The 25,332-nt window shown below is 43.1% G+C and overlaps 1 protein-coding gene across 4 annotated transcripts in view; it reads left to right on the plus strand.

Annotated features, from left to right (window-relative positions):
* ARL15 (ADP ribosylation factor like GTPase 15) overlaps positions 1-25,332 on the plus strand; it is a 408,521-nt gene that overhangs the window by 121,856 nt on the left and 261,333 nt on the right. For all 4 annotated transcript variants that reach the window (XM_047092640.1, XM_047092633.1, XM_047092620.1 and 1 more), the window contains exon 2: positions 22,684-22,828. In XM_047092640.1, the coding sequence (XP_046948596.1) occupies positions 22,684-22,828 (145 nt within the window). The remainder of the gene's footprint in view (positions 1-22,683; positions 22,829-25,332) is intronic.

Consider the following 25,332-nt stretch of genomic DNA (forward strand, 5'->3'; position numbering starts at 1 on the left):
GCAGTTAGTATGTAAGTGTTCGTATCTCATTTAAATTTTTAAGGTTTTTTTGTTTTTAAAGTTTGAGAGCGAGTGGGGAAGGGGCAGAGAGAAAGGGGGAGAAAGAGTCCCAGGCAGGCTCTGCACTCCTCTCAGTGTGCCACTGTGGGGCTCGATCTCACAATGGAGAGATCGTGACCTGAGTCAAAATTAGGAGTCGGACTCTTAACCGACTGAGCCACCCAGTCGGTTTTTAAAATATACTTTAAGATATATACCTTAAAATATATTTAAAAACAAAAATTAAAGTGAGCTGTCCTATATCTGTTATTCTTACAAGATAGTTTTCAAAGTCTGAGAGCAGGAATACCTTCTTTAGATCTTTCTGAAACATGCAAGTAAATTACCAATTAAAATATGGGTAGTGAATAGAGAATCTGCTTCAAAAAAAAATTAGTGTGAAACCTTCATATTTTCCATTAATCCAATCTAATTTTGATTCTGGGCTATTGCAATGGATCTATTCAATCTGCTTGAGATCAGCCATGATTAATTTTGTTCATTGATTGACACATTTTACGAACGTACTGTCAGACGTGATGATGCAAAGTTGAATAAATGATTTAGAATTAAACCTTATATGTAGTAGGGGAGAAAGACATTCAGTCATTTGGACATGTGTTGGCTTGACTGCAGTGTAGTAAGTAGATCATTAGCAACATGAAATAATGAGAGTGCAGAGTGTAGCATGAGCCCGGAATGGGGAGGTGGAGTTAGGGAAACCTGGGCCATGAGAAGTGAGAACAATATTGCCTCTTGGATAAGAGGAATATGGATTTACTCTCTGAGTAAATAATCATCCTGAGTGTCTCAGGAGGTCTGCATATCGTTTCCGACCACTAGTAGAGGTGGGGACACCCTCCTGTGTGGGACACCGCACTCTGGGCCAGCCCTTTGGGAATCAAATCGCATGACTGAAGGTCTCCTCGGGAAGTTCGTGCAGCTGAAAGTAGAACTCTTCTGCGGTAGAAGTTAGATAACGGATGATTCATTTTTTGTATATGATGTATCAGGTATGCTGAAGTAGATTCTTTCCAGGCTTTAGTCTTCTAGACAGTGTTTAACCTATAAATAACAGTGTTTAAAAGTACAAAACTATGTAAAGTCATGCTGTCTTCTGTTATCCAACCCCTCTCCTCACTTTAGCCTAAAGGTAGATAGTGCTTCCCCCAACCCACCCCCCCCCCCCCACAGGTCAAAGATTTTTATTAGAGTAAAACTAGAGAAAGATTTTTCATTTTAGGTGGCTGGAAAGTACATCCAGCTGAAAACCATCAACCATTTAGACTACATGCTTCATTTGAGTTGTGTTTCTGGATGCAAGTCAAGTATGACAACTGTGAGTTTCATAACTTTTCTAACTTGCTTCAAAAATGCTTTGGGGCCAAAATAGTTCTGAGGTCTTTTCGTCCTCTCCTGGTGAGGCCCTCTGGAGGTTATCAAGGTCAAGACTATGTTGCTGGGTTTCGGCACCTTCCAGGAGAGATGAGGAAGCCATGTGTCTTAGGCTTGCTTCATCTCCTGTCCTTGCCTATGTTCTCCCAGTCATGATTGTCACTTCTTGTTCAAGGTGAACATCTCATTGGGTCCATGTCTCTGACAAAGAGAAACCAATAATGTGTTATGTATTTTGTCTGCTTTAGCAAAGCTCAGGTCCTTTCATTAGAGTTGCAGTTTGTAGACTATGGAGAGTAAGTTAAGGGGAATACATTCTTGAGGGTTGAGTGGATAAGGAGGAGCTATGGAAAGTAATAGTGGGAATAATTCCAGTGAGTGACTGTCACTGTCAGGATTCTACAGTGTTCACAACCATAATCTCCCAGTGAACACTCAAATCCAGGTGGTATTGTCTGTTTGGGGAATTATTTGTGGTGTTGTCATCAATGCTATCTCAGCTGCAGGTTATTAATTTTTTATTCAATCTTGGTTAAGGATAAAAAACTGTATAACCATAAATCTGAACAACTTATATAGAGCCATATGAGCTATTTCAGTGAATCAAATAGTTGATTCAAAACCTGTGTTGTGCTAGACATAGTACTTAAGTTGAAGCAGTTATAGTTCTATCAAGAAATAATGAAAGTGTTGGATGAGCACTGGGTATTGTATGTAAGCCAATTTGACAATAAATTATGTTAGAAATTAAAAAAAGAAATAAAGCTTGGGGTGCCTGGGTGGCTCAGTCACTTAAGCATCTGACTCTTGGTTTCAGCTCAGGTCATGATCTCATGATTCGTGAGTACAAGCCCTGCCCCAGGCCCCACCCTGACAGCATAGAGCCTGCTTGGGATTCTGTCTCCCTGCCCCTTCCCTGCTCGTGTGTACGCACTCGCACACGCTCTCTCTCTCAAAATAAATAAACTTTAAAAACATAGTGAAGGCTCTATTGCAAGACAATAGGGATAGAGGATGTATACTGAAGAAATATGTAAGAGGTAGAACCAGTGGGAATGGGGAGCCTTCATGAATTGTGGGCAGCATGAATGAGAAAGGAGTGAGGATGTTTAAGAGGCTTCGAGCTTTGGATGATGGGTTGGATGGTACTATTTACTAAAGTAGGACAGAGAGGAGTGACAAACAGATGAAGGAATTAATGATCAATTTGGGTGTTTGAATACCTAAGGGATATCTAGATAAAGATGTCTCATAGGAAGCTTAAAAACACTAGTTTGGTTCTCCAGAAAGATTGAAGCCTGAACGTAGAATTTGGAAGTCATCAATATAGTTGAAGGAATGAGAATAGAAGGAATGGCCCAGGTCAAACACCTCAAGGGAGAAATAGTATTTGGACATGAAGATAGGCCCTGCATTTCCATCTCTACTATTCCATTGAGATTATCAAGATCACCAACATCCCAGCTATTCCCAAATATAATGGTTATCTGTGTGTTCTGATCTTAAGTTACTACTTAGAAGCATTTATCTTAGTTGGTCACTGTCTCCTCCCTCTTGAAGCACTTAATTGTTCTTGACTTTTATATTACTGTTTTCTAGTTGGTTCCCCCACCCCACCCCATCAGTCCCCTTGGTTTCTCCTCTTGTGCCCAACTGTAAAGGCTTGACAGCTCCAGAAGTCTGCGTAGGCCTCCCTCTTCTTTGTCATTGGCATGACATTAGTGCTGTAATTCTAGAGGAAGACAAAACTTGGCAAGTCGGATAAAGGTTTAAGATACACCAAAACCAAAAGGATAGGATTTAAGAGGATGTGTTTCTTCTTCACGAAAAATATGGATAGAATATAAACTCCATTGACCTCAAACTAATAGGCTAGGAAAAAATCCAAATATGCTTGTAGAGGATCTATGGAAACTATTCAACAGATCAGTTTAAAAATGAACCAGACCATGTTCTAGTTGCTAGGGATACATCAGTTAAAAACATGCAAAAGCTCCTGCCCTTACAGGACTACCGTTCTAGTGAGGGGAGACCGACAAACCAATGAATAACCAAATTAGTGAATATGTAAGAAGATAAGTGTGGAAAAACATCACAGGAAGGGGGGGATAAGGAACGTTGTAAGGAGGGAAGAATATACTTTTTAACAAAGAGTAATTAGAGCAGGTCTCACTGAAAAGTGATGTGTGAGCAGAAACCCAAACCAGACAAAGAAGTGACTGTGAATCATGTATGTTATCTTGGGGAAGAACTTACCAGGGAGAGGCAATGGCAAGTGCAAAGGCCCTTAGGTAGGATTATATCTTGTGTGGTCCAGGAACTGCCAAGAGAGCAGTTTGCCTGAGCAGCTGAGGGATGAAATTGTAGGAGGGGGCGGGGATGGGAGGGATGGAGGTGATGGCCAATTTTATAGGACCTTACAGTCTATCAGAAGGGCTATGATTTTTATCTTGAGTTGGATCTGTGGCCTTAGAGGACTTTGAGTAGAAAAGAGCTATGCTACATTTTAACAGGATCGCTCCGGCTGCTGTGTTGTAAATAGATTCTGGAGAGGGTAGAGTGGAAGCAGGAAGCCAGTTGTGAGACTGTATAGTCTCCCTGTCCCCCTTAGCTGTTGGGGATACAATCCAAGGCCCCCAGTGAATGCTGCATACCTCAGATAGTATTGAACCCTATATATAGGTTTTTTCCGGTACACAGATACCTATGATAAAGGTTAATGTGTAAATCAAGTGTAGTAAGAGATTAATAGGACAATTATAACAATATACTGTAATAAAAGTTATGTGGATGTAGTCTCTCAAAATCTTATTAGACTGCACTCACCTTCTTGTGCTGTGAGCTAAGATGCCTGTGTAATGAGACGAAGCCAGGTAAATGACGGCTGCTACTGACCTGCTTGGGATACTCTAGAGGGAGGATCATCTGCTCCTGGAGTACAGTCCATAGTGCATAACCGTGCAAGGTGAAGCCATAGGGGAGGGGAGAATAATCCAGGCAAACAATGATTGTGTTTTAGGCCAGAGTAATAAGGGTAAAACATAAGCAGTAGTTAGATTCTGGATATATTTTGAAGCTATTGCTGGCAGAATTTCCTGATGGATTAGAGTGTGGTTTGAGAGAAAGAGAAATACCAAGGATTATCCCAGGGTTTTTGACCTGAGCATGAATGGGAGTTACTGCAAAGGGAGGAGGAAACGGTTGGGAACAAGTTAGAAGTGCTACTCTGGGTGTGTTCAGTTTGAGATGCCAGTTAGATATCCAAGTTGGAGACAGGTGGACTGGACATTTGCATATGAACTTCGAGTCTGTGCTGCAGGTATAAATTAAAAGCTTCTCAGCGTACTTGGGTGCCACATTTGGTCAAGCGTCGGACTCTTGATATCAGCTCGGGTCATGATGTCACAGTTTGAGATCCAGCCCTACCTCAGGCTCCATGCTGACAGCTTAGAGCCTGCTTGGAATTCTCTCTCTCCCTCTTTCCCTCCTCCTCCCCAGCTTGCACGTGCGTGCATGAGCTCTCTCCCTGCCCCAACACCCCCCCCCCCAAAAAAAAAAAAACAACTTTAAAAGCTTCTAGAGACATGGAAAGAATGTGACTAGATGAGATCAACAAAGACGTGAATGTAGATAGAAAAGAAGTTTTAGGTCAGCCTCAGATATTCCAGTGGTAAGAGATTGGTGAGATTAAGCAACTAGAAGGGAGCTCCTTTCTCAGAGAAAATCCAGAAGAGGAGGAGTTAAGTGAGAAAGCTGTGAGGAGGAAGCAGTGAGAATTGTGTTAATTGAAAAGGACCTGTAAGAGCATGGCTGAGATTTGACCATGGGATCTAGTAATGTGGACATCACTGGTGACCTTGAGAAGAAGAGAGCACCTGGTAAAACCCTGATAAGAGTGGGTTCAGGAGAGGAAGGAAAGAGAGGAAATAGGATTCTTGTAAGTTGTCGAGCTCTAACAGAAAGCAGAAAAACAGAGAAAGTGTGTCCTAGAGAGAGTCTTTCTTGCTTTCCTCCACCTTCTTCCCCCCTCTTTTCCTCTAATCCTCCTTTCCTGGTTTGAGAAATAGCAGCATGCTGTGTATGGGTGGGAATTACCCAGGAGTAAGGAGAATTTTGATGAAGGGGAGAGGGGAGGGGATAGCTGGAGCATTACTCTGAGTAGGCTGAAGGGAAAAGAATCTGGTGGGAAGACTGGTTTTTGAGAAGAGCAGTATAGTTCATCCTTAGAGCTACATAGGAATCCATTAAAATGGAAAGAAATGCAAATCTAATGAATTAATGAAATAATTTAGGTACAACCTAGAAGGGGTATTGCTGATCCAAATCTCAGGGAACAATTAAGTAATATCAGCTTGACTCTGGGGTAGATGCCCCTTAACAAAACCATTTTTAAGGCCTGGCATTTCTATTAGAGGGACTTGAAAAGGAATTCTATACATGACTGATAAATATTTCAGTGAAGAATCCAAATCATGATTTGCTGTCAGAAGTCTTTGGTTGAAATTTAGAATTATGTATAGACATGAAGTAAATCAAACTCTCATTATTGGTAATTTCATGGTAAATTTGAAATAACATTTTAATTTTTTTTAAGTTTATTTTTTTGAGACAGTGTAAGCAGGAGAGGGGCAGAGAGAGGAGGAGGAGAGAGAATCCCAAGCAGGCACCACACCATCAGCATGGAGCCTGATGCCTGGCTTGAACTCATGAACTATGAGATCGTGACCCGAGCCGAGATCAAGAGTCAGTCATTTAACCAACTGAGCCACCCAGGCGCCCCTTTAGTTTTTGCAATTAAAATATTTTTCCTGTCATGACAGTTTAATTGTAATTCCAATTAAAATGATCAAATTGAATAATTGATTTAAACTTGTGATTTTAGCATAAATGTTTTTGTAATCAGAACTGAAATGTTTGAGAACTTAAGATCTACCAAGTTTTATGTTTAATTTATTGGCGTTATAAAAATTTAGTGCTGGGAAACATTTGCATTAAGCAATCAAAGTGCTTTAAAAAGAAAATTGACTATATTAAATTTATAAATACAAGTTTAAAATTTAAAGGGAATTTAATGAATTAAGTTTGTTAATGGGACCAAATGTTAAAGTCCCCAATAAAAGTGATTGCTGTAATAGGCTAAGTTTAGAAGTACAATGATGGGATTTGTAAGAAGCATAAGGAACAGTGAAGTTTTTACATTTTGGCTTTAATAATTTGAACGTTAGTTTGCAGAAGGGGTCATTTCTTACAAGAATACCAGGAAAACTCCTGTTCTCCTCAGTGTATATAGCCTCCCCAGGTGACATCATCCCTGGCTTAAAAACTATCCAATGATACTAGTATTTAATATATCAATGCTGATCTCTTCAGAACCCCAGACTAATAGGCATCTCAAAAGTAACTAAAACCAAACTTGTAGGGCATCTGGGTGCGTCAGTCGGTTAAGTGTCTGACTCTTGATTTTGGCTCAGGTCATGATCTCATGGTTCGTGGGATCAAGCCCCATGTCGGGCTCTGTGCTGACAGCTCAGATCTGCTTGGGAGTCTTTCTCTCTCCTTCTCTCTGCCCCTCCCCCGTGTGCATGCTTCTCAAAATAAATTAAAAAATAAATACAATAAAAGACTAAACCTCACCAAACTCTTTAATTTCTTTAACACTCAATACCCCCAAACCTTAATTCCTTAGCTGTTAAAGCCAAAACCCGAGGTGTCATTCTAGATTCCTCCTCATTTTAGTTATAAGAAGACTCCATCAGAATCCTGGCCAAAAAAAAAAAAAAAAAAAAAAAAAAAGGTCTATTCAAAGTGGGTAACTTGAAGAGAGTTAACTAATGGGACTATACAAAGATGTGGATATTGTATGAGGAAACCACCCTTAGTCCCAAAAGGGCAAAGTGAGGGAACCCTTTTGGGAACCCAGAGACAGGGATGAGTGGAGGGGACAGCCTGATTGGAGCTGTGGGTGTCACTCTCAGGATGCAGCAGGCCCTCACTGGCCCTGCAAGGAAGGAGCTGAGGGGAAAAAAAAAAACCACCCAATTTGATTCTTTTTCCCATCTCTTTCTGGTGCCTCCACCCTGTGCAATCTGACTAGAAGCCAAGGCTCGGGTACCCATCTGTGCAGTCCGTAGAGGTGAGCCTCCAGGCCCACGAAGCAGGTTGGAGAAGAGCGGAGGCAGGCCAGCACAGAAGACACCAGCACAAAGGCTAGTAAAGCCTACAGTACATTATTTCTGGGACAGACCTTAGTTATTTTTGCCCTCACATATTTCTACATTTGGTGTCCATTTCCTATTAGAGAGATCTTTGAATTCCACTTTTCTTCATGGTTTATGACACTTTTTCTGTGTCTCTAACCTTTTTTTTCCCCCCTTGAGCAATGATGCCCCCATCACACCTTAGTGTACCACGGTCTCCTGAAACACTCTACTAGTCAGGCAGAGGTCTTGGAAGGTTAGCCCAGAAGTCTTGTGAACTAATAACCTTTTTATGACCAGATAATTTGACTGTTAAGTTGTTAGAAATTGTGCTAAAACTGAAGAGATTTAAGGTGTAATTATTAGCAGTTGACATTTTTAGTATTGGGTGGTTGGTTTTCTAAATCTTCAATCTTTGTGAAATCTCATTGTTTAAGTGAAATAAATGTTGGCCCTTTTAATGTAAGTATAGAAAATTCTCAAGCTGACATTCAGGAGAGTTTCAGTATTAGAGGTAGCAGTTGGACCTGAAGCCATGTCCTGTAACAAGTCAAAGATGTACTGATTATTTAGTGCTACCTGATCTCCCCTTTTAACTCCTCTTGCCTTTCCCACCTTGTTCTGCGAAAGTTTGAAATCCCACCTTAATCCGAATTGAATTTCGAGTATATCCTTTGCTCCTATTTGATCAGATTTTATTGGATCTCTTTTTATTACTTCATCCATTCGCGTCTCATTTCTTTCAGAGAAGGACTAGGTATGTCTTATCATAAAAACCCAAGAAAGCATATAACAAATATGTGATTTGAGGGGCGCCTGGATGGTTCAGTCAGTTAAGCATCTGACTTCGGCTTAGGTCATGATCTTGCAGTTCGTGAGTTCGAGCCCCGCATCGGGCTCTGTGCTGACAGCTCGGAGCCTGGAGCCTGCTTCGGATGCTGTGTCTTCCTCTCTCTCTCTCTGCCCTTCCCCCGCTCGTGCGCGCGCGCGCGCTCTCTCTCTCTCTCTCTGTCAAAAATAAACATTAAACAAAATACGTGATTTGACATTGTGTAATGTAGCGTTTCAAAATCTCACGGTTTAAGATATTGTATCTTCTGTACTTTTTGAGGGTGAATAGAAATGTCCAACTTGGAATGGTTATGGAAATTATGGAAAATTAATAGGATTGAAGAGAGCTGTGGTTTTTATTTTATAGATGATTTAAAAGTCTTGCTAATTAAGAAAATCTCAGGACTTTTTTTTATTCTCGCCCATACCCCAGTGCCATCAGATAAAGTAACAGTGAGGTCTTACTTCACTAAATCCAGAATTAGTTAAGACTGAAATTCTTTGTTTCAGAATTTTATGTAGCCGAGAATACTTGGATTTTTCTGGTGATGTCTTATTCCCCTTGTGATTCCCAGATGAGTCCTGATCCTCTCAGATACATTTTATGTACTCTTTTGGTGATGAATATTTTATCTCTGCCAACACTGTCTCTAATTTGTCCAAGCACAATTCCCTGGAGGACCTTTGTATCCACTATTATTGTAATTATAAAATCGATTCTAACACTAGATTCAGTCATGAGTATACCCTTTCTTGCTTATGGAGAGCCATGGGGAAGTAGAGTCCATTCAGGTGGAGTCATAATTCCTTGTACAGAATGCAGTAAATTATTTCCACAGATTCACCAAATGAGACAAAATGTCCTTACCAAAAAAAAAAAAAAAAGAAAAAGAAAAAAAAAAAAAACCCAACAACAACAGGCCTTTATCTGTTTTCTTTCCAACCTCCTTCCCCATACTGTTTTTTTAACATGCTAGTTTACTGCAAGCATTCAGATTTTCTTCTTTTTTGGGAAAGCTGAATTTGTGAGCCAAAGACCATGGGTTTCAGGATTTTTTAATTTTTTGCAAACCATAAATATGATTGTTCTTTTTTTTTTTCCTGTGCATGTTCCAGATGAGTAGTTTTTTTGTTGTAACAGTTGCTTCACAATTATGCTGTGATTTGCAAATCAGAAAAGGGAGACTGGAAGGATTATATATTAGACAAATATGTTGAAAACCAGAATGGTCTGTTTGAAAAAAAACAAAAAACAAAAAAAACAAAAAAATGCCCAGTCACACATCCTTAAGGAGTTTGTGTCTGTGTTCCTAGTGACCAGCTATGGCACAGATGACTACCTGATTTTTCGTTGCTGTTTTTAATTAACGAAAGCTAGGTACCTGCACATCTCCAAGTCTGCCCTATCCCATTTTCCACCAAGATATCAAAGCTGAAAGGAAAGCAAGAATATGCAAGTATGGACATAAGAGGTGTCAGGCATTAGCCTCCTACACATACACAGCCAGCCCTCATCTTCCTATATGTAATCATTGATCAGTGCAAGTATGGAAGGAAGACAGAGAATGCATGTAGAAGACAGCTGAGTATGTAAGTGGGACATTGAGAAGGCAAACATTTTTGCTCAGGAAAATCCAAGCCAGATTTTCCACTAGCCCCCATCCTACCCACTTCCTTGAGTCAGCTAGACTCGCTCTTCTTGGCCATTCCCAAAGTTCTGGCATATTCTTTCAGAGTAAGTCCGTGGAATTGGAAGATCAACAAATGCTGTTGTATTTTCTGTCTTTAAATTGTAATAATAGAAAAAGCCTGCTGTCTGTTGGGCCAAAGGACAAAATTGCGGTTGGTATTGGTTTTGGCTGCCCTACAAATGAATGCTTTATTTGTAATCCCACAGGAGCTTGGTGTCAGGGCTCCCTCCTTTCATTGCTGAAGGTAGGGGACAGCCATTTTTGTTCTCCGCTCCCTGGCAGCCAGGACCCCAGCATGATGCCAAGGTTCATTTGGTGGGATGCTCCAGCCTGATGCTCAGGGACACCTGGCTGGGGCAGTCAGAGGTCATTCCCAACAGCAGTGGATGCAGGGTGCCAGGCAGCTGGTACAGGGGCGACTCCTAAAGTAGCAGCTGCTGCCATGTCACTGCCATGGGCTGCCTGGGTTCTTCCTGTTCTTCAGCTTCTTGTCCATTCTGTGAATTATCATTATCCTTCTGTTTACCACCAGAATCCTGTCAGGTACAAAAGAAAAAGGACACTCCTTTCAAAAAACACTTAGGATGTTCAATTATCCTATTTTCCGGGTAGCTTGAGACCTCCTTTGATGGGAGTTGGTGCCTTCCTTGGCCAAAGAAAGTGATTGACCAGACTTCATTTGGTAAGACTCCAGATAAATCTGTCAGGCCCGTGAATCCCTCTGAGATCTTCAGCATTCTGTTTAAATGGGACCTGTATTGTCTATATGATATATATGGGGACATAATTTAAGGCATTCGCACCTATATTCCAGGGAATAAAACGGAGCGAATAATAAATCAAAATGTTTCTAGCACAAATTAAGTCCATGTGCTGCTTCTAATATTCTGAGGGAACGGAAGATTACTTTTGTTGGTACTTCATTTTTGATCAGTGATTTGCGGGTGCTGAAGGAAATCTGGTGATATCTTCAATGACCTCAAGTAGAGCTGCCTTAATTTGTGTTGAGCATTTGTGAAGTTTGACAGTAGTCGCAAAGTGCCTCTTTAATAAAACACACCTTTAAATAACTCTCAGATTAATTCCAGCTCCTAAGGTGAGAAGATGGCTTGAACTACCGCTGCTGCCAGCTCAGCTGTAGATCTGAGCTCCCCAGCTGTGCCCTCCCCTCTCCCCACCTGCTCAGACTCTGCAGTCAGAATCTGTCTGACACGTGTGTTGATGTGCGAGGCGAGATCGCATCTCGTTCACTGTATTGGCTCCTCGGCGCTAGACCATAGTAAACATTCGTCTCTGTCAGCAGTTAACAGCAACGTGATTTGAGGACACGCAGGGTTTACAGACCCTCTTCTGCCTATTATGCTTTTGTCTAGGTCTGCATAGACATAGGAGATTGACATGCAGAGAATTGGTCTAGCTCTTAAGATACACCAGTAATGTTTAAAAGCTGTTTTATAGGAGTTTCCTCCTCTCTGGTAACAAAAACAAAAGACAAAACAAAAAAACAGTGATGGTCTCACTCTGCGTTATATCACAGTGCCTTTTAATAGCTGTTACTATAGCAAACCAAAGGACTGTCTACTGGTCCTTAGTCACCATTGGTATTTTGGTATATCATATCAGAACTTTGACCAAATGGGTACTAAAATAAATCCAGACCCTGAATTATCTTTACTCTGTGAAGGATCCTGATTGGTCAGAAAAATCAGTTCCTTTTAGGAAAACCTTCCTCGAAGTGAAAAATCTAATAAGTCATGATGGCAGTACCTGTTGACTGAGCACTGTTCTGAGCATGTGGGGTATGGTACCTCAATGACCACTCCTAAGAATCCATGAGATGATCCTCACTCTCTAGATTAGGAAACAGAGATCAGTGAAGTAACTTCTCCAAATCCCAGTGGAGCTCAGTTTTAGGCTTGTCTGACCTCGCACTTAATAAAGCCGTGAGGCGTTGGAAAAAAAAAAAAAGGGGGCGCCTGGGTGGCGCAGTCGGTTAAGCGTCCGACTTCAGCCAGGTCACGATCTCGCGGTCCGTGAGTTCGAGCCCCGCGTCGGGCTCTGGGCTGATGGCTCAGAGCCTGGAGCCTGTTTCCGATTCTGTGTCTCCCTCTCTCTCTGCCCCTCCCCCGTTCATGCTCTGTCTCTCTCTGTCCCAAAAATAAATAAACGTTGAAAAAAAAAATAAATAAAGCCGTGAGGACTTAATTAAGTGGGGATCTCATCTTACCACATGGTGGATGCGGTCTCCGCCATTCAAGTTCCAAAGTGGAATTAGAAGTGGTACCTATATTCAGGTGCTCATAGTCCTAGTGGGGGAAGCTGGACTAGAAATCAACTTCAAAGAATGGTAAGTGTTAGGATGGTAGAATAGAAAAGGCACTAAGGTAGTTAAAGAAGGTCATCTGAATCAGACTGAGGGCACAGAGGTCTTTCGGAAGAAATTACTATCGAGCTGAATTTTGAAGGGTGACTAGGAGCCAGCTAGAGGGAGATAGTGGAGAATGATGTGTAGGCAGAGGGTCAACTCCTTGGCCTTGGAGCACGAAACAGACTGGAACGGGACCTGTGCACATAGATCTGTAGGACTGGCATGGAGGTCATGTATATGGTTGAAAAATAGCCCCTATGTATTATAAACTTACAATTTTAAGTTTTGTGCGTCGAACCCTGGTTTAGGTGCCTTACAAACATTACAACCGTTATCTCTTGTAATCGTTATGACAGCCATTAGAGATTGCAAATGAAGGCAAAGTCCACATCATAAAGACCCTATCTGCTTCAATAAGGAACTTGGACTTTATCCTGACAGCTCTAGGTGGTCTTGGAAAGATTTGAAATCACGGGAACGACTCGATGTGTTTAGGAAAGATCTTTGTTAACATTTTGAGATTTAATCGGAGTCTGGTAAACCTGAGGTAAGGAGAACAGGCTGTGTTGTCTAGGAGATAGTAGTGATGTTTTGAACAAAGGCTTGAGGGCCAGGGGGCTACAGGGAGAGGGCAGAGACCGAGTGGGGAATGGGACGGATGAGCAGAGATTGGTGACTGATGGGATATGTAGGCCTGAGGTCCATCTTCATGGAACCTGAAGATTACTAAGTAAAGGAATGCTCTGTTGTTGCCCAAAATACGGGAATAAGATGTCCACTGTCAGGGGCTACTAGAAAACCCACTTGCTTTTGGTTGGTTTTGCTTCTCATCTGTTATACGGCTCCCCAGCTCCAGTTCTAAAAGCACCAAGAGCAGAGAGAATTTGCTTTGTTGGGATCTTTCCCGGGGATTTTCAGAGGATGGTTAAACCCACTTGAAGGTCTACCTAGGGAGCCTAGCTCTTTCTAAATGTCTTCATTCCCTGACTCTTCCTAAGTGTACAGAGGATAGAAAAATACCCTTGGTGAGGAATATTATATATTTTTATGCCCCACTTTGCATCTAGAAATGTTCTATTCAGATAGTGACCAAAAATGAGGTTTGATACAAAATGTATTAATCTGTTTAATTTTCTGCTGAATTTTGTGTTTCTTCACTCTTAAAAAAAAAAAGTTTCTGTATTTTTGAGAGAGAGAATGAGCGGGGGAGGGGCAGAGAAGAAGAGGGGACAGAGGATGTGAAGCAGGCTCCACACTGACAACAGCCTGTTGCAGGGCTCGAACTCATGAACCATGAGATCGTGACCTGAACCCGAGTCGGACACTTAACTGACTAAGCCACCCAGGTGCCCCTTTCTTTGCTCTTTAGGAATAAAAAATACATGGTCTGAAACTGACCCAGGTTAAGCCGTAATTAGGGTATGTTTGTGAATATTGCATAGAAAGCTTGGGTCTCCTTACCCAAAGTCATGCCTGGGAAATTTACTTCTGGTTTTATTGTATAATTATGTTATTTTAAAAAATTGATACTTAAAAAGGAGATATTTCATGTAGCCATTATAAGAGAAGAATTACATAGTAAAAATAAGAGCCTTATCTTCTACTTAGCTACCTTTTTGAGTTTTAAGGAAAAAAAAAATCTTGATCTATTTTCAATACGAGAAGTCCTGAAATTTTAGAGAGCTAGGAATATAGGAGAATCTTGAATTACAGTCTTTCAATCTAATTATCAGATACATGCCCTAACTTGGAAAACCCTACTTCTGGTTCGTCTTGAGGTGCTCTTAGCAGGACTGGTGAGTCCCGCTGATCTAGGAGGACTGATGCACGGGCGGGGAGCCACGTGGGCCCCTGGTCTGGCTGAGCACAGCAGCAACTCTCTTCCATTCAGGGTCTCCGATGTCTGCTCCTCTGCAAAGCCGCGAAGCCAGTGTCTGTAGCTGCTAAGCATGAAATCCCCTGCTTCTGTTTGTTTCTTTTGTTGCCACGAGTTAATAGGGACAGAGACAGGAGACAGACCAGAACAAAGCAGAAATAATGGAGTATTTCACCCCAAAAAGGAATGTGGATTGAGAAATACAAAGGGGAAGGCAAAGACAGACTTCGTGTCCCGAGGCAGTGTGATGTATTGGCCAGAAGCCTCAGCCCTGGGACAGTTCTGGGCCAAAGCCTTCATCAGTGAGCCCGGAGCAGCCCACATGGCCGAAAGGTTTGACCCATCTTCTGTAAAAACAATTTATTGTTTTTCCCACTAGGGTCTTAAAGGGCCACAGGATTTTTCACCTCGAAAAGTGGATTGCTCTTGTGACGTGCGAAGAGTCTTCTCCTGGGATCTGCCTGGTGATCAAGGGCCTCTTCACAGCCAGCTCCACCCACCCTCCCCCCACCCCCCCTGGCTTCTTCTATTGCTATAGGTGCCGTGTGAATTTACATTTTTTTCACTTGTTTGCAAGGACCACTAGTTACTCCAAGACATTGCAGCATATTTGAAACTCATTTTTCTTGCAAGTAGAAGGAAAGGATTAGCCAAGAGATTGCGTGTTACGGTTTATCTCCTTCACGTGTATTTCTACGCATTCCAGGTTATTCGTGTATTTTTCTCCATACTCTCCCCCAGTACGGTTGATTTATTTTTAGTATTTGCTTATGTATTTACTTTATTGAGGTATAGTTGACATACACATATATTTTAAGGGGGAAAATTGGGGACTGTTATTTAGAGATTTTCTCCACCCCCCCCCCCACCCTTGCTACCGTGCTTAGAATCAGAAATCTCTGCGGCAGCGTGGGCTTCTCTTAATAGACAAGCTTTGTCCTTGCCAGAGGACAAAAAATGGTTAAGTGAAAGAGGCCGACAGCAGGAGAGAGAAGCCAGCAACTCTTCAGGGTCCCCTCGCCTCCCTCCCAGCCGGTCCCCTCTCCGCCTGCCCTCCTCCCTAAGTCAGCCGTGCAGGAAGCAGGTCCCCCAGCTCCACTGGGAGGAAGATGCAGGCCCTTGAGCAATAAACTTGACAGTGCAAGGAGAGCAGTGTCAAGGCTTGCATCGTCCCCTTCCTCTGCCAGGGATCTGTTCTCTCACAGAGGCCAACTTCTTCAAAGTTCTCATCTCCTTGAAACCACCGAGACACCCCGTTTCTGGGGCTCTAATCCCTGACTCCGGATGTGGCACCGAGGCTGAGAGGACACGAGTAGGCATTCTGGAGCCATGCAGCCCTGGTGGGAGCTCCAGCTCGGTCGCTTGCTAGCTGTCGCAAGTTCACATCTCTGTGTTGCCCTCTACACAGGATGCGTGTAATGTCTTTTCCCCATACGTGGCGCACACTCAGATGTCAGAGGCTTCCAATCCTGGCCGCTCTGAGGCAAGTTACTTAATATCTTTGGGCCTCGGTTTCCCCCATCTTAAAGGGGGAAGCGCTTTTCTCAACGGGTCGTTCAAGGAGTGAGTTAACACACACATATCCCTTCTATCTGGTGCTATTAGTAGCATTTGGATTTGTTTTTAAGTTTTAGGGGCAGCCATCCTTCCTCGTGTCTTTTCCAGAAGCTTTAGATAGCTGCTATGCGTGTTATGATAGATTTTGGTTGTATTTTCCACAGGCAGACCCACATTTGACTATTATGCACTTGGAAAATATTTTATTTTAACTCTTATATAATTTTAGATATTTAAACACTAAATATTTTGTTATTTGGACATGTTTAGTATTAGAAAACACTTCCAGAAATGGACTTCCTTTTAAAAACTTCTTTCATTGCAAGAGAGCAAGGGTCGGAATGTACAGGTGTCTCCTTTTGGTTTTAAAACCAAACTAAGAAATAAATCCACTTCAGGTTACGAGTGACTCATCTCTTGCTTTTAGGTACCAACTAATGAGTGTTGTGTTCATATAAGAAGCATTTATGGAGCGCAGTGCCAGGCCCCACCCTAGGACTCCACCGAAAGACTTGGTTATTTGCTGTAGGAACTCTGGTTTTTTGTTTGGTGAGACCCGTATTTAAATAAGGAGGAGATAGTGTGGGGTTCAGGCAGTGACTGCATGGCCCTGGGGGAAGTCCCCAAGCTGACTGAAGAAAATTTTCCAGCAACTGTACAGAGCTTCAATCAAGTTGAAATCATGCTCAGAATAAAATCTTGTATTCATGATGAAAAACAGAGCATCAATTGAAACAAATGCCATGTTCCCAAAGGCTAGGGACTTAAGGACACGGGATGGTAGGAAATACTGGCAATGCAAGGGCCGGTGCCAGAGGGGGGAGGATCTTGAGTAAGACTCTGTCCAGAATTGACCTGTTGTAGGACAACTCTGCTTCTCTGCTTTCAGGCCTGGCCACCCTTGGTAGCTGTAAAATGCAACTTTTTGAATCAACGATGAACAGGTCTTGGAGTCGATGTGTCGAATTCTATCATCTGCTTAATTCTTACTGTTAGGAAAACAAAACAAAACAACAACAAGAAAAACACCTGGCCTGATACTTCCGTGCTAGAAGTGTGTGTCGTGAACCAAGGAGGGAAAGAAGGAATTAGCTCTCTGGGGTCACTAGAGAAGACTTTTCAGAGGAGTACCATCAGAGCAGTACCTTGACTAGGAATTTGCCAAGGAGAGGAGTGGAAAGAGCCTTTCTTCGGGGGGCACAGAACCGGAGCATGAGGGGGCTCAGACAGCTGGAGGAACGTAGTGAGTGAGTTGGAGGGTAGCTGGAGTCATGAAGGGGGGAGATGGAGAGGGAAAGGAGATACACAGTTAAGTGCTTCATTAGTGCTTTATGGTGCCAATCTGTGGAGTAGTTATCCGCTAAGTACCTATTATGTACGGGGCTCTGCCAGACCTACCAAAACGTCTGACGCTGTCCCCAACAGAAACGGAGACATCTTAAGATCGTCTTGCTGCCTTGGTGCTAGGCCACCTATCTGAAATAGAAGCCCTTGTTTAATCTTTGCAATTTAATCTTTGGCTTCCCACCTCCCCTCCCCCCCCCCCCACCCGCCCCCCGCAGTACAAGTCATCAGTCTCCTTTAAGCAAATATTGCTAAGGTTTTTGCTTATGGCTTTTAGTTAATCTGCCTTTCTGCTAAAGATTATATGATTATATGATTTGTCCAAAGTCTACGACGTAGATATTACTGGTGATTCCGGACTTTGCCCTCTCTCAAGACCTTGGCACACCGTTTCCTCACGTGCGACATTGGTGGAAGCTTGTGGATTTATGCTAAGGGGAAACATCCTGCGTCCTGGCACAATCAGAGATACACTGGGTCCTTTTGAAAAGGAACGTGTCATAACAGACCCTGTGTGAGAAGACCTGTGAACTGAAGCAGTCTAGACAAGAGACCGTGACCTTGCTTGCACACGCCCCTCCCCCCCCCCCCCCCATGGTTACAACGCAGACTTCTCCCTGCTGCAAGCAAGGGCCAAGGGTTTCGTGTCTTTAGTGTCTTGGGTTGGACTGGAAGGGGATGGAGCCCTCTGGAAGCTGCTGCGGCCTGGCCAAGGGAAGTGCCAGTGTCTGGGCTGCGTGGTGGGCTGCCAGGCCCTTGCCCGAGGAAACGACTGTCACCTAGGATGCCTTAGGGAAACGAGCCTCCTGATGAACAGTGATGTATCGCTCTGGTGCCTTTCTTGTAGCAAAATGCATTGAACTGATGCCTCCTAACGTCCTCCTGAAGAAAGGAAGTGGCAGATAGTGTTAAAACATTACTGGTTAATCACGAGGAAACTGAAGCATGGATAGGTTTATGGAGGCTGAACAGAGCCACACAATGCCTCACTGTCTGGCCTGGGAATGGGGCCTGAGTTTGCCGCTTGCTGTCAGGACTGCCGACGGCATTGTGTTTAGCATTGTACGGCAGTGAAAGGGGCTTACTCTTAACAATGCAAGAGCTGCTTTAGGAGACAGACACAATGAACTTGGGTACAGTATAGTCTAGAGGCCAAAATGAGTAATTTTAAGTAAATGGACTATGAGATCTGAAGCTTCATTAAGTTTTAAAATGAAAAACAAGTGAAAACTGTAGAGTTTTTAGGAACGGACTCAAAAAAACATGAACATTCTTTTCCCGTTTGAAATAGCATATTTTTAAGAGCCTTATTTTGTTGGCTCAAAATCTGACACTACTCCTGCCAAGCATAGGATTTATTTATTTCAAATAAATATTCAAAGGTTCTGTGATTTATTTCAAAGATTCTATCTTGTAATGATTGTCAGTCTAACCTTTGTGCCTTTTATGTTCCAAAATACCTGATTTCCATAGACTGTGGTTTTGTGTGTGTGGTGGAGGGAGGCTCCCCCCTCCCCCCCATTTAGTTTGAGTTATTCCAGAACAGTTGAAAATACAGAGCCTGGAATTCAGGAAACAGATTTGGGGGAGAGGAGACATGACATGTTAGGTGTCTTAACCATCACCGTGGAGAACCTAGAGGAGATGGAAAGATGTGTGTGAGTACAGTGTCACTGCTAAATTGCTTTTCATGCCAAAAGTGCCTTAGTGACCTAGAGAAAAATTAACAGGTGATACAGATATTGAGTTTGGCTGCAAACATTTTTACATTTTGGATTTTAAAAAGAGCATGGAGGTGAGGGTGCCTGGGGGGCTTAGTCCATTAAGTGTCTGACTCTGGCTCAGGTCATGCTCTCATAGTTTGTGAGTTCAAGCCCTGCGTCGGGCTCTGTGCTGACAGCTCCGAGTCTGGAGCCTGCTTCAGATTCTCCATCTCCCTCTTTCTCTGCCCCTCCCCTGCTCATGCTCTGTCTCTGTCTCTGTCTCAAGAGTAAAGAAACATTAAAAACAAAAACATAAAGGTGAAATTTTGGAACTTCTGGCCAAAGTACGTTAAGTAATACTAGCATTTGAAATATTTCTTTTTTTTTTTTTAACATTTATTTATTTTTGAGACAGAGACAGAGCATGAATGGGGGAGGGGCAGAGAGAGAGGGAGACACAGAATCGGAAGCAGGCTCCAGGCTCTGAGCCATCAGCCCAGAGCCTGATGCGGGGCTCGAACTCACGGACCGCGATATCGTGACCTGAGCCGAAGTCGGACGCTCAACCGACTGAGCCACCCAGGCGCCCCAAGCATTTGAATAACTTAAACAGAGCCAGATAGCGAGCCGTCACCTATAATTTTATTCTGTATTTAAGATTTGATTGTTTCGACCTGGAAAGTTGGTCCAGTCCCCCTCTAGAAGATGGCCCGAGAGAATTCTAGGAGAGAAGCTGAGCAAGAAAACGGCAATCTGGAGCAGGAATCGGGTCTCCTCTCTTTTCCCAGTGAAGATCAAAGCAGCCCAATAAGAGAAACCACAGTGTGACTGGTGGTGTTGTCTGACATAGTAAATAGCAGCTAGCCAGTGGTCCTCTTTGAGGGAATACGTAGATACATGCAAATACGTATCTGCCCCTTAGGAAAGTTCCCCGTGAGTCCAGGGCACTCACAGATAAAATTTGCAAAATGTCAGACGGTATCAGCCAGCCTTCGTACGCATCCAGGATGTGATGTGCTGGCATCTGGGGTGCTGTTTATAGTTGTGGTCATTAATCTTGTAAGAGGAAGACATAATGGAACTCAAGTAATGCCAAGAACAGAACTAATGTGATGGAGCAGGAGGGATTGCTGTATGCCGGCAGACTGAAACAATTAGGGCTCCTCAGGCTTGAAAAGACAGGAAATATGATTAGAGTTTAATTTGTGAAGAATATGGATTAGATGATCTTAGATTTGTTTACCAGAAGTAGGGAGAACCTCTTAAGAGCCAAGGAAGAGTGTACTGGGGACAAAAAGAAGCTCTCTCATACTGGGAAAGTAGACCCTGTACAGTGCAATCACTCTTAAATTGGACTAACTTATGGCATTGAAGTAAAGTGAAAGGGTCAAGGGTTACTCTTAGTTTGATACTTTTTTTCTTGACATGTGAGGGGCCCCAAGAGAACATAGATCAAGCTTCCCATTAGCCTTTACATTTTCTTTTTTTCTTAGGTGAACTTTCAGTGTCATGGGTTTTTCCTTCAACATTTATTCGTTGAGGGTAGATTATGTGCCATGTCTTCCGCAAAGCCCTGGGGACACTGGGATGAAGATGGAGAGGTCTGGTTCCCACAGTTTGGTGATGAATAGGAAACTGTAATTGTGTGATGAATTGACAAACGTGTGTGAGAGCTTGACAGAAATGGCTCACATTCTCATAGAAACAGATCAGGTGCCCCTGGAGAAGGGGTGCTGAAGCTGAGACCTAAAAGCTGACAAGTCCACTGAGCTAAGATCTGGGGTAAGAGGGAACAGCATCTGGGAGTGCTTGGAGTTGCCAGAGGGTTGCCATGATTGGGGGCAAAGTGAGGGAGGAGTGGCTGGAGAGTGACCCGAAAAGAGGCTGGGGGGGGGGGCACGTTGGTGGAGCAGATTCTGGAAGACTTTGTAGGTCCTAAGTGTTTGGATCCTAGAATAGTTGGAAGTCATGGAAGGGGCTTAAGCAGGTAAGATCAGATTTTGTTTTTATAAAAAAATCATCGTGGCTGCCTCATGGAGAATGGAGAGGGCAAGAATGAATATCCCGGGACTGGTGGGAGAATGTTGATATTGTCTAGGTGATGGTGGCTTGGACTGGAGAGCAGTGGGCATGTTCTAGAGCTCTTTCAGAGGAGTCATGGACAGGATTTGTTGACTAACTGGATATGAGAAGTATGAGAGAGAAATAGTCAAATTGATCTTATGAGAGCCAATTAGGCCTCAGATTTTATCTGAATGAGAATTAGCACAGACTTTTCATAGGTCTTTTCTCTTGGGATCTCCAGATGCTCTAGCAATCAATAGGTCTCCCTCCCCCACCTGTCCCTCATTTTCTCTCCTGAATTACTGAGGGTTCTACAAGTTGGGACATAATTGGCCCCTAATAAATGATTGTCAAGTAAGTAGAAAGATCATAAACTGCCTAATTTCCAGTCTCCCAAATCCCCCTGCCTGTAACTCTTGGAGAGCAAACAGGTCTTGCCATGCACAAACTGTACAACTGTTCACAGTACCCTGAGGTCAGTTGACCTGAAACAGAATTTGGCACGGGTCAAGATGGCAGAGGTAGATACAGGGGCTCAATTTAATGATTTGTAAAAGCTTTTTATTTTTGAAATAATACCAGAGTTGTAAAACAAATACAGGGGCACCTGGGTGGCTCAGTCGGTTAAGCGTCCAATTTCAGCTCAGGTCACGGTCTCACAGTTGGTGAGTTCAAGCTCCACATCAGGCTCTGTGCTGACAGCTCAGAGCCTGGAGTCTGCTTCAGATTCTGTGTCTCCCTCTCTCTCTGCCCCTCCCCTGCTCACACTCTGTTTGTCTCTTGCTCAAAAATAAATATTAAAAAAAAATTAAAAGATGAATACAAGGAATTTTCTTATGACTCTCCGCTTCCCTGGTCATTAACATCTTAACCGTGTTTGCTCTATCACACTCCTCACTGTATAGAGCTGACGATGGACATAGATTCAGAAATTCTTCTAACCAATTAATTAGACATCAAGACCCTTCATCTCTAAAATACTTCAGAATGTGTGTTCTCAGAACAAGGATTTTCCTTTTATCAGCACAGTACAACGATGAAATTCAGGAACCTAGACCCTCTGCAACCCTGTGAACAATTGTGCAGCTCTAGTCAGCCCTCACCTCTTGTCCCCATGTCATTTCTGCCATTTTTCCTCTGCCTGTCCCAAGGGTCCAGGGTCCAGTCCGGAAGACATTGCATTTGGTTACCCTGTCTCTAGTCTTCTCTAACCTAGAACAGTTCCTCAGCATTTCTTCAACTTGTAAGACCTTGAGATTTTAGAGAACAGTTCAGCCGTCTTGTGGAGTGCTCCTCAGCGTGGTTTTGTCTGAAGTTGTCTCATGCTTAGATTCAGGCTGTGCATTTTTGGTAGGAGAGCTGAGCGATGATGTCCTGCCCCTCGCAGGGTGCCAGTGACAGTGGGAGGGGAGCCGTGAAGTCCCTGTAAGTCTCATTCCTGGGAATGTTAGCTTTGAACACTTGGTTAAAAAGATGGTTCTCCACCCTGAAGTTACCTTTGCTTCTTAAAACGAATAGGTTATTTAATTACTTCTTAATACTTAGTCATTGCGAATGTTACTAAGCTTTGTGTCCAGTCTTACTTAAAAGAGCCACATTTCTCCCCCTCTCTTGGCAGTGTTTTAGAGCACTTTGCTGCAAGGGACCACCACCTGCACGACCTGAGTATGACCTGGTTTGCATAGGCCTCACAGGTTCTGGCAAGACCAGTCTGTTGTCAAAGCTCTGCAGTGAAAGTCCCGAGAACGTCGTGTCGACCACAGGTGGGTACTGTGCCCGAGTTCTGTCCCTTTCTCATCCCCCAAATGGTCTTGTGTCTTATGCTCTTTGTGGGACCCTTTATTTGTAGTTAAATGCGTCAGTCAGTTTATTTATTTTTGGATGTTCCGTTTTTCAAAATAGTGTTGGGGGTGGTGAGTGGCATTAAATGGCTACACCCTGTATCTCTCTCGTTAGATATTTCAATGCCACTGAATAAGTCAAGCTCCGGAGAACATTAATACAAACTAATGCAGAAACCTGGAATTCTAGAACTGTAACAAAATGGCTTCATCTCGGCCTCACAGAGTACTAGTCCCCCTTGAAGAGTCACTCTGGCCTACTTGAGTCGGTCATACACTCCCCTAACAGCGCAGCTGATGGAGTCTGAGTCTTCTTTCCTCATAGTTCCCATCTGGGGGGTAGTCAGCACCGGAACCGTTGATCAGCTTATGTTGTTTCCAGACGTGGCCGAGAAGTCTGTCTGGGTAGTGGTTCTCAATCAGGCGGGACTTTGGGTTGTCACACCTAGGGGAGGGGGCCACTGTCTTCTGTCGGGTAGATGCCGGGGATGCCGCCAAATATCCCACAGTGTGTGAGACACGCCCCCACCATGAGGAAGAGGCAGCGAGAGTACACTTAGTGGCTGGTTGGGTTTGGAAGGTGAGAGAAAAAAGCCAAAGACGACTCAGGTCCTGGTTGAGGTGCTGGGCGAGTGATGGAATCATTTAACTAGGATTTCCTGACAAGTAGGAAAAATACTGAGACCAAGAAGAGCCTTGCATCAGTTTGGGTCACGTATGCCACCAAATAAGTTAGGTTTTTGGAGCTTTTCAGATTTTAGAATTATAGATGAGAAACTGTGGGCCTGTAAAGCAATAGAGACCTAGCTTGGTTAAAGGATGAAGAAAAGAGGAAGGGGTTCGTGATAATCGGTGAGACGACAGAGGGTGATTAGAGCTCAAGCCATGGCCTTATGTGTGAAGCTGTTCCTGTTTTCCTTTTCCCCAAGAGAGAACTGAGCACCCCCTTGTCCCCCACTGTGCATCGTCCATGTTTCTGTCACTTACTGCCTGTCACACACTGCCATCTACACGTGTGTCTCCCCAGCCTGAGGTGTGAGCCCCTAAGGACAGTTAGAGCATCATATTTGGCTTTATACATGCCGAATGTGGTATAAGGTTTGGGCATAGCTCCAAGTGTTTATTGAGTGAATAAGAGACCATAGTAATTTGAATCTGTTTTTGCAGAAAGTATCCTATCTCTGTGAGCCTCATAATGGCTTTACATGGCAGGTAAGACTCTTTTTTCCAGACTCTGTCTTTAAATCATCTGAGGCTCAAAGGTACGGTGAGATGGCTATGGTCACACAGCTAGTGACAGAGGTAGAGTTCCAGTTCAAGGCTTCAAATGAAGTTGAGTCATCCCTAAGACTTAGGATTTGTGATGAGAGTAGTATTGGCTGATTGTTGGTAAAATTGTGGATATCTTTGGAGAAATGGGTTATGAAATTATGCAAACCTTATTAATTCAGTAATTCTTTTCAAGCAAAATGATTTCCCCTAAAATGTGAAAAAAGAAACACAAAGTGTACACTTATCAGAGGTATAAAATCAGAAATACTATTGCTAGAAAAGCAGTTTTGAATTATAATGTAAAAGAAAATACCTGTAAATATTACAATTGTAAATTGCAATAATTTTTCTATTTCTACTAGATTTTTTTTTTTTAATTTTTTTTTTTCAACGTTTATTTATTTTTGGGACAGAGAGAGACAGAGCATGAACGGGGGAGGGGCAGAGAGAGAGGGAGACACAGAATCGGAAACAGGCTCCAGGCTCTGAGCCATCAGCCCAGAGCCTGACGCGGGGCTCGAACTCACGGACCGCGAGATCGTGACCTGGCTGAAGTCGGACGCTTAACCGACTGCGCCACCCAGGCGCCCCATATTTCTACTAGATTTTTAACATTTTCCTTTTATGGGAACCTTGTGTGCTAGTTGAGTTTTCTGATGTAGGAGATGTTGAGTTGGCTAACATTTTGGATATCAAGCTTCTGTGAGTTGTCATTATCTTGAACCAGGCACAGTGACTTTTTGGAGACCTTTTTGAAGGTCTCTGATGTCAAGAAGCTTACACCCAGGTTAGGAAGATAAGATTTCTAATGACAAACAGTTGATATTTACTGCGTATTTAAGACCATGTGATATGTGCTATGCTTGATGGTAAAAATGAGAAAGCTAAAGGGTCATTTCTAATCTGAGGAGTCAAAGAAAGCATAGGGGATGTTACATTTGAGGATGGCCTCATGATGAATGATATCTGAGCAGAGAGAAATGGGGTGAGGAGAAGAAGGATAGGAAGCAAAGGATGTATTCAGAGAACAGCGATCTTCCTGGGTTGAGGCCAAGGACACAGGTGTAGGGTGCGTTGTGACCTGATGCTGGAGGAGCCTCTGAGAAAGACCTGTACCATGGAGAGCTGATCCAGTAGGGACCTCGATTGTGGGG

This window comes from Lynx rufus, unplaced genomic scaffold (assembly GCF_022079265.1).
Source record: "Lynx rufus isolate CCGP_SWC_20201006 ecotype Redwood Valley unplaced genomic scaffold, mLynRuf1.p SCAF_1, whole genome shotgun sequence".
NCBI classification, from domain to species: domain Eukaryota; kingdom Metazoa; phylum Chordata; class Mammalia; order Carnivora; family Felidae; genus Lynx; species Lynx rufus.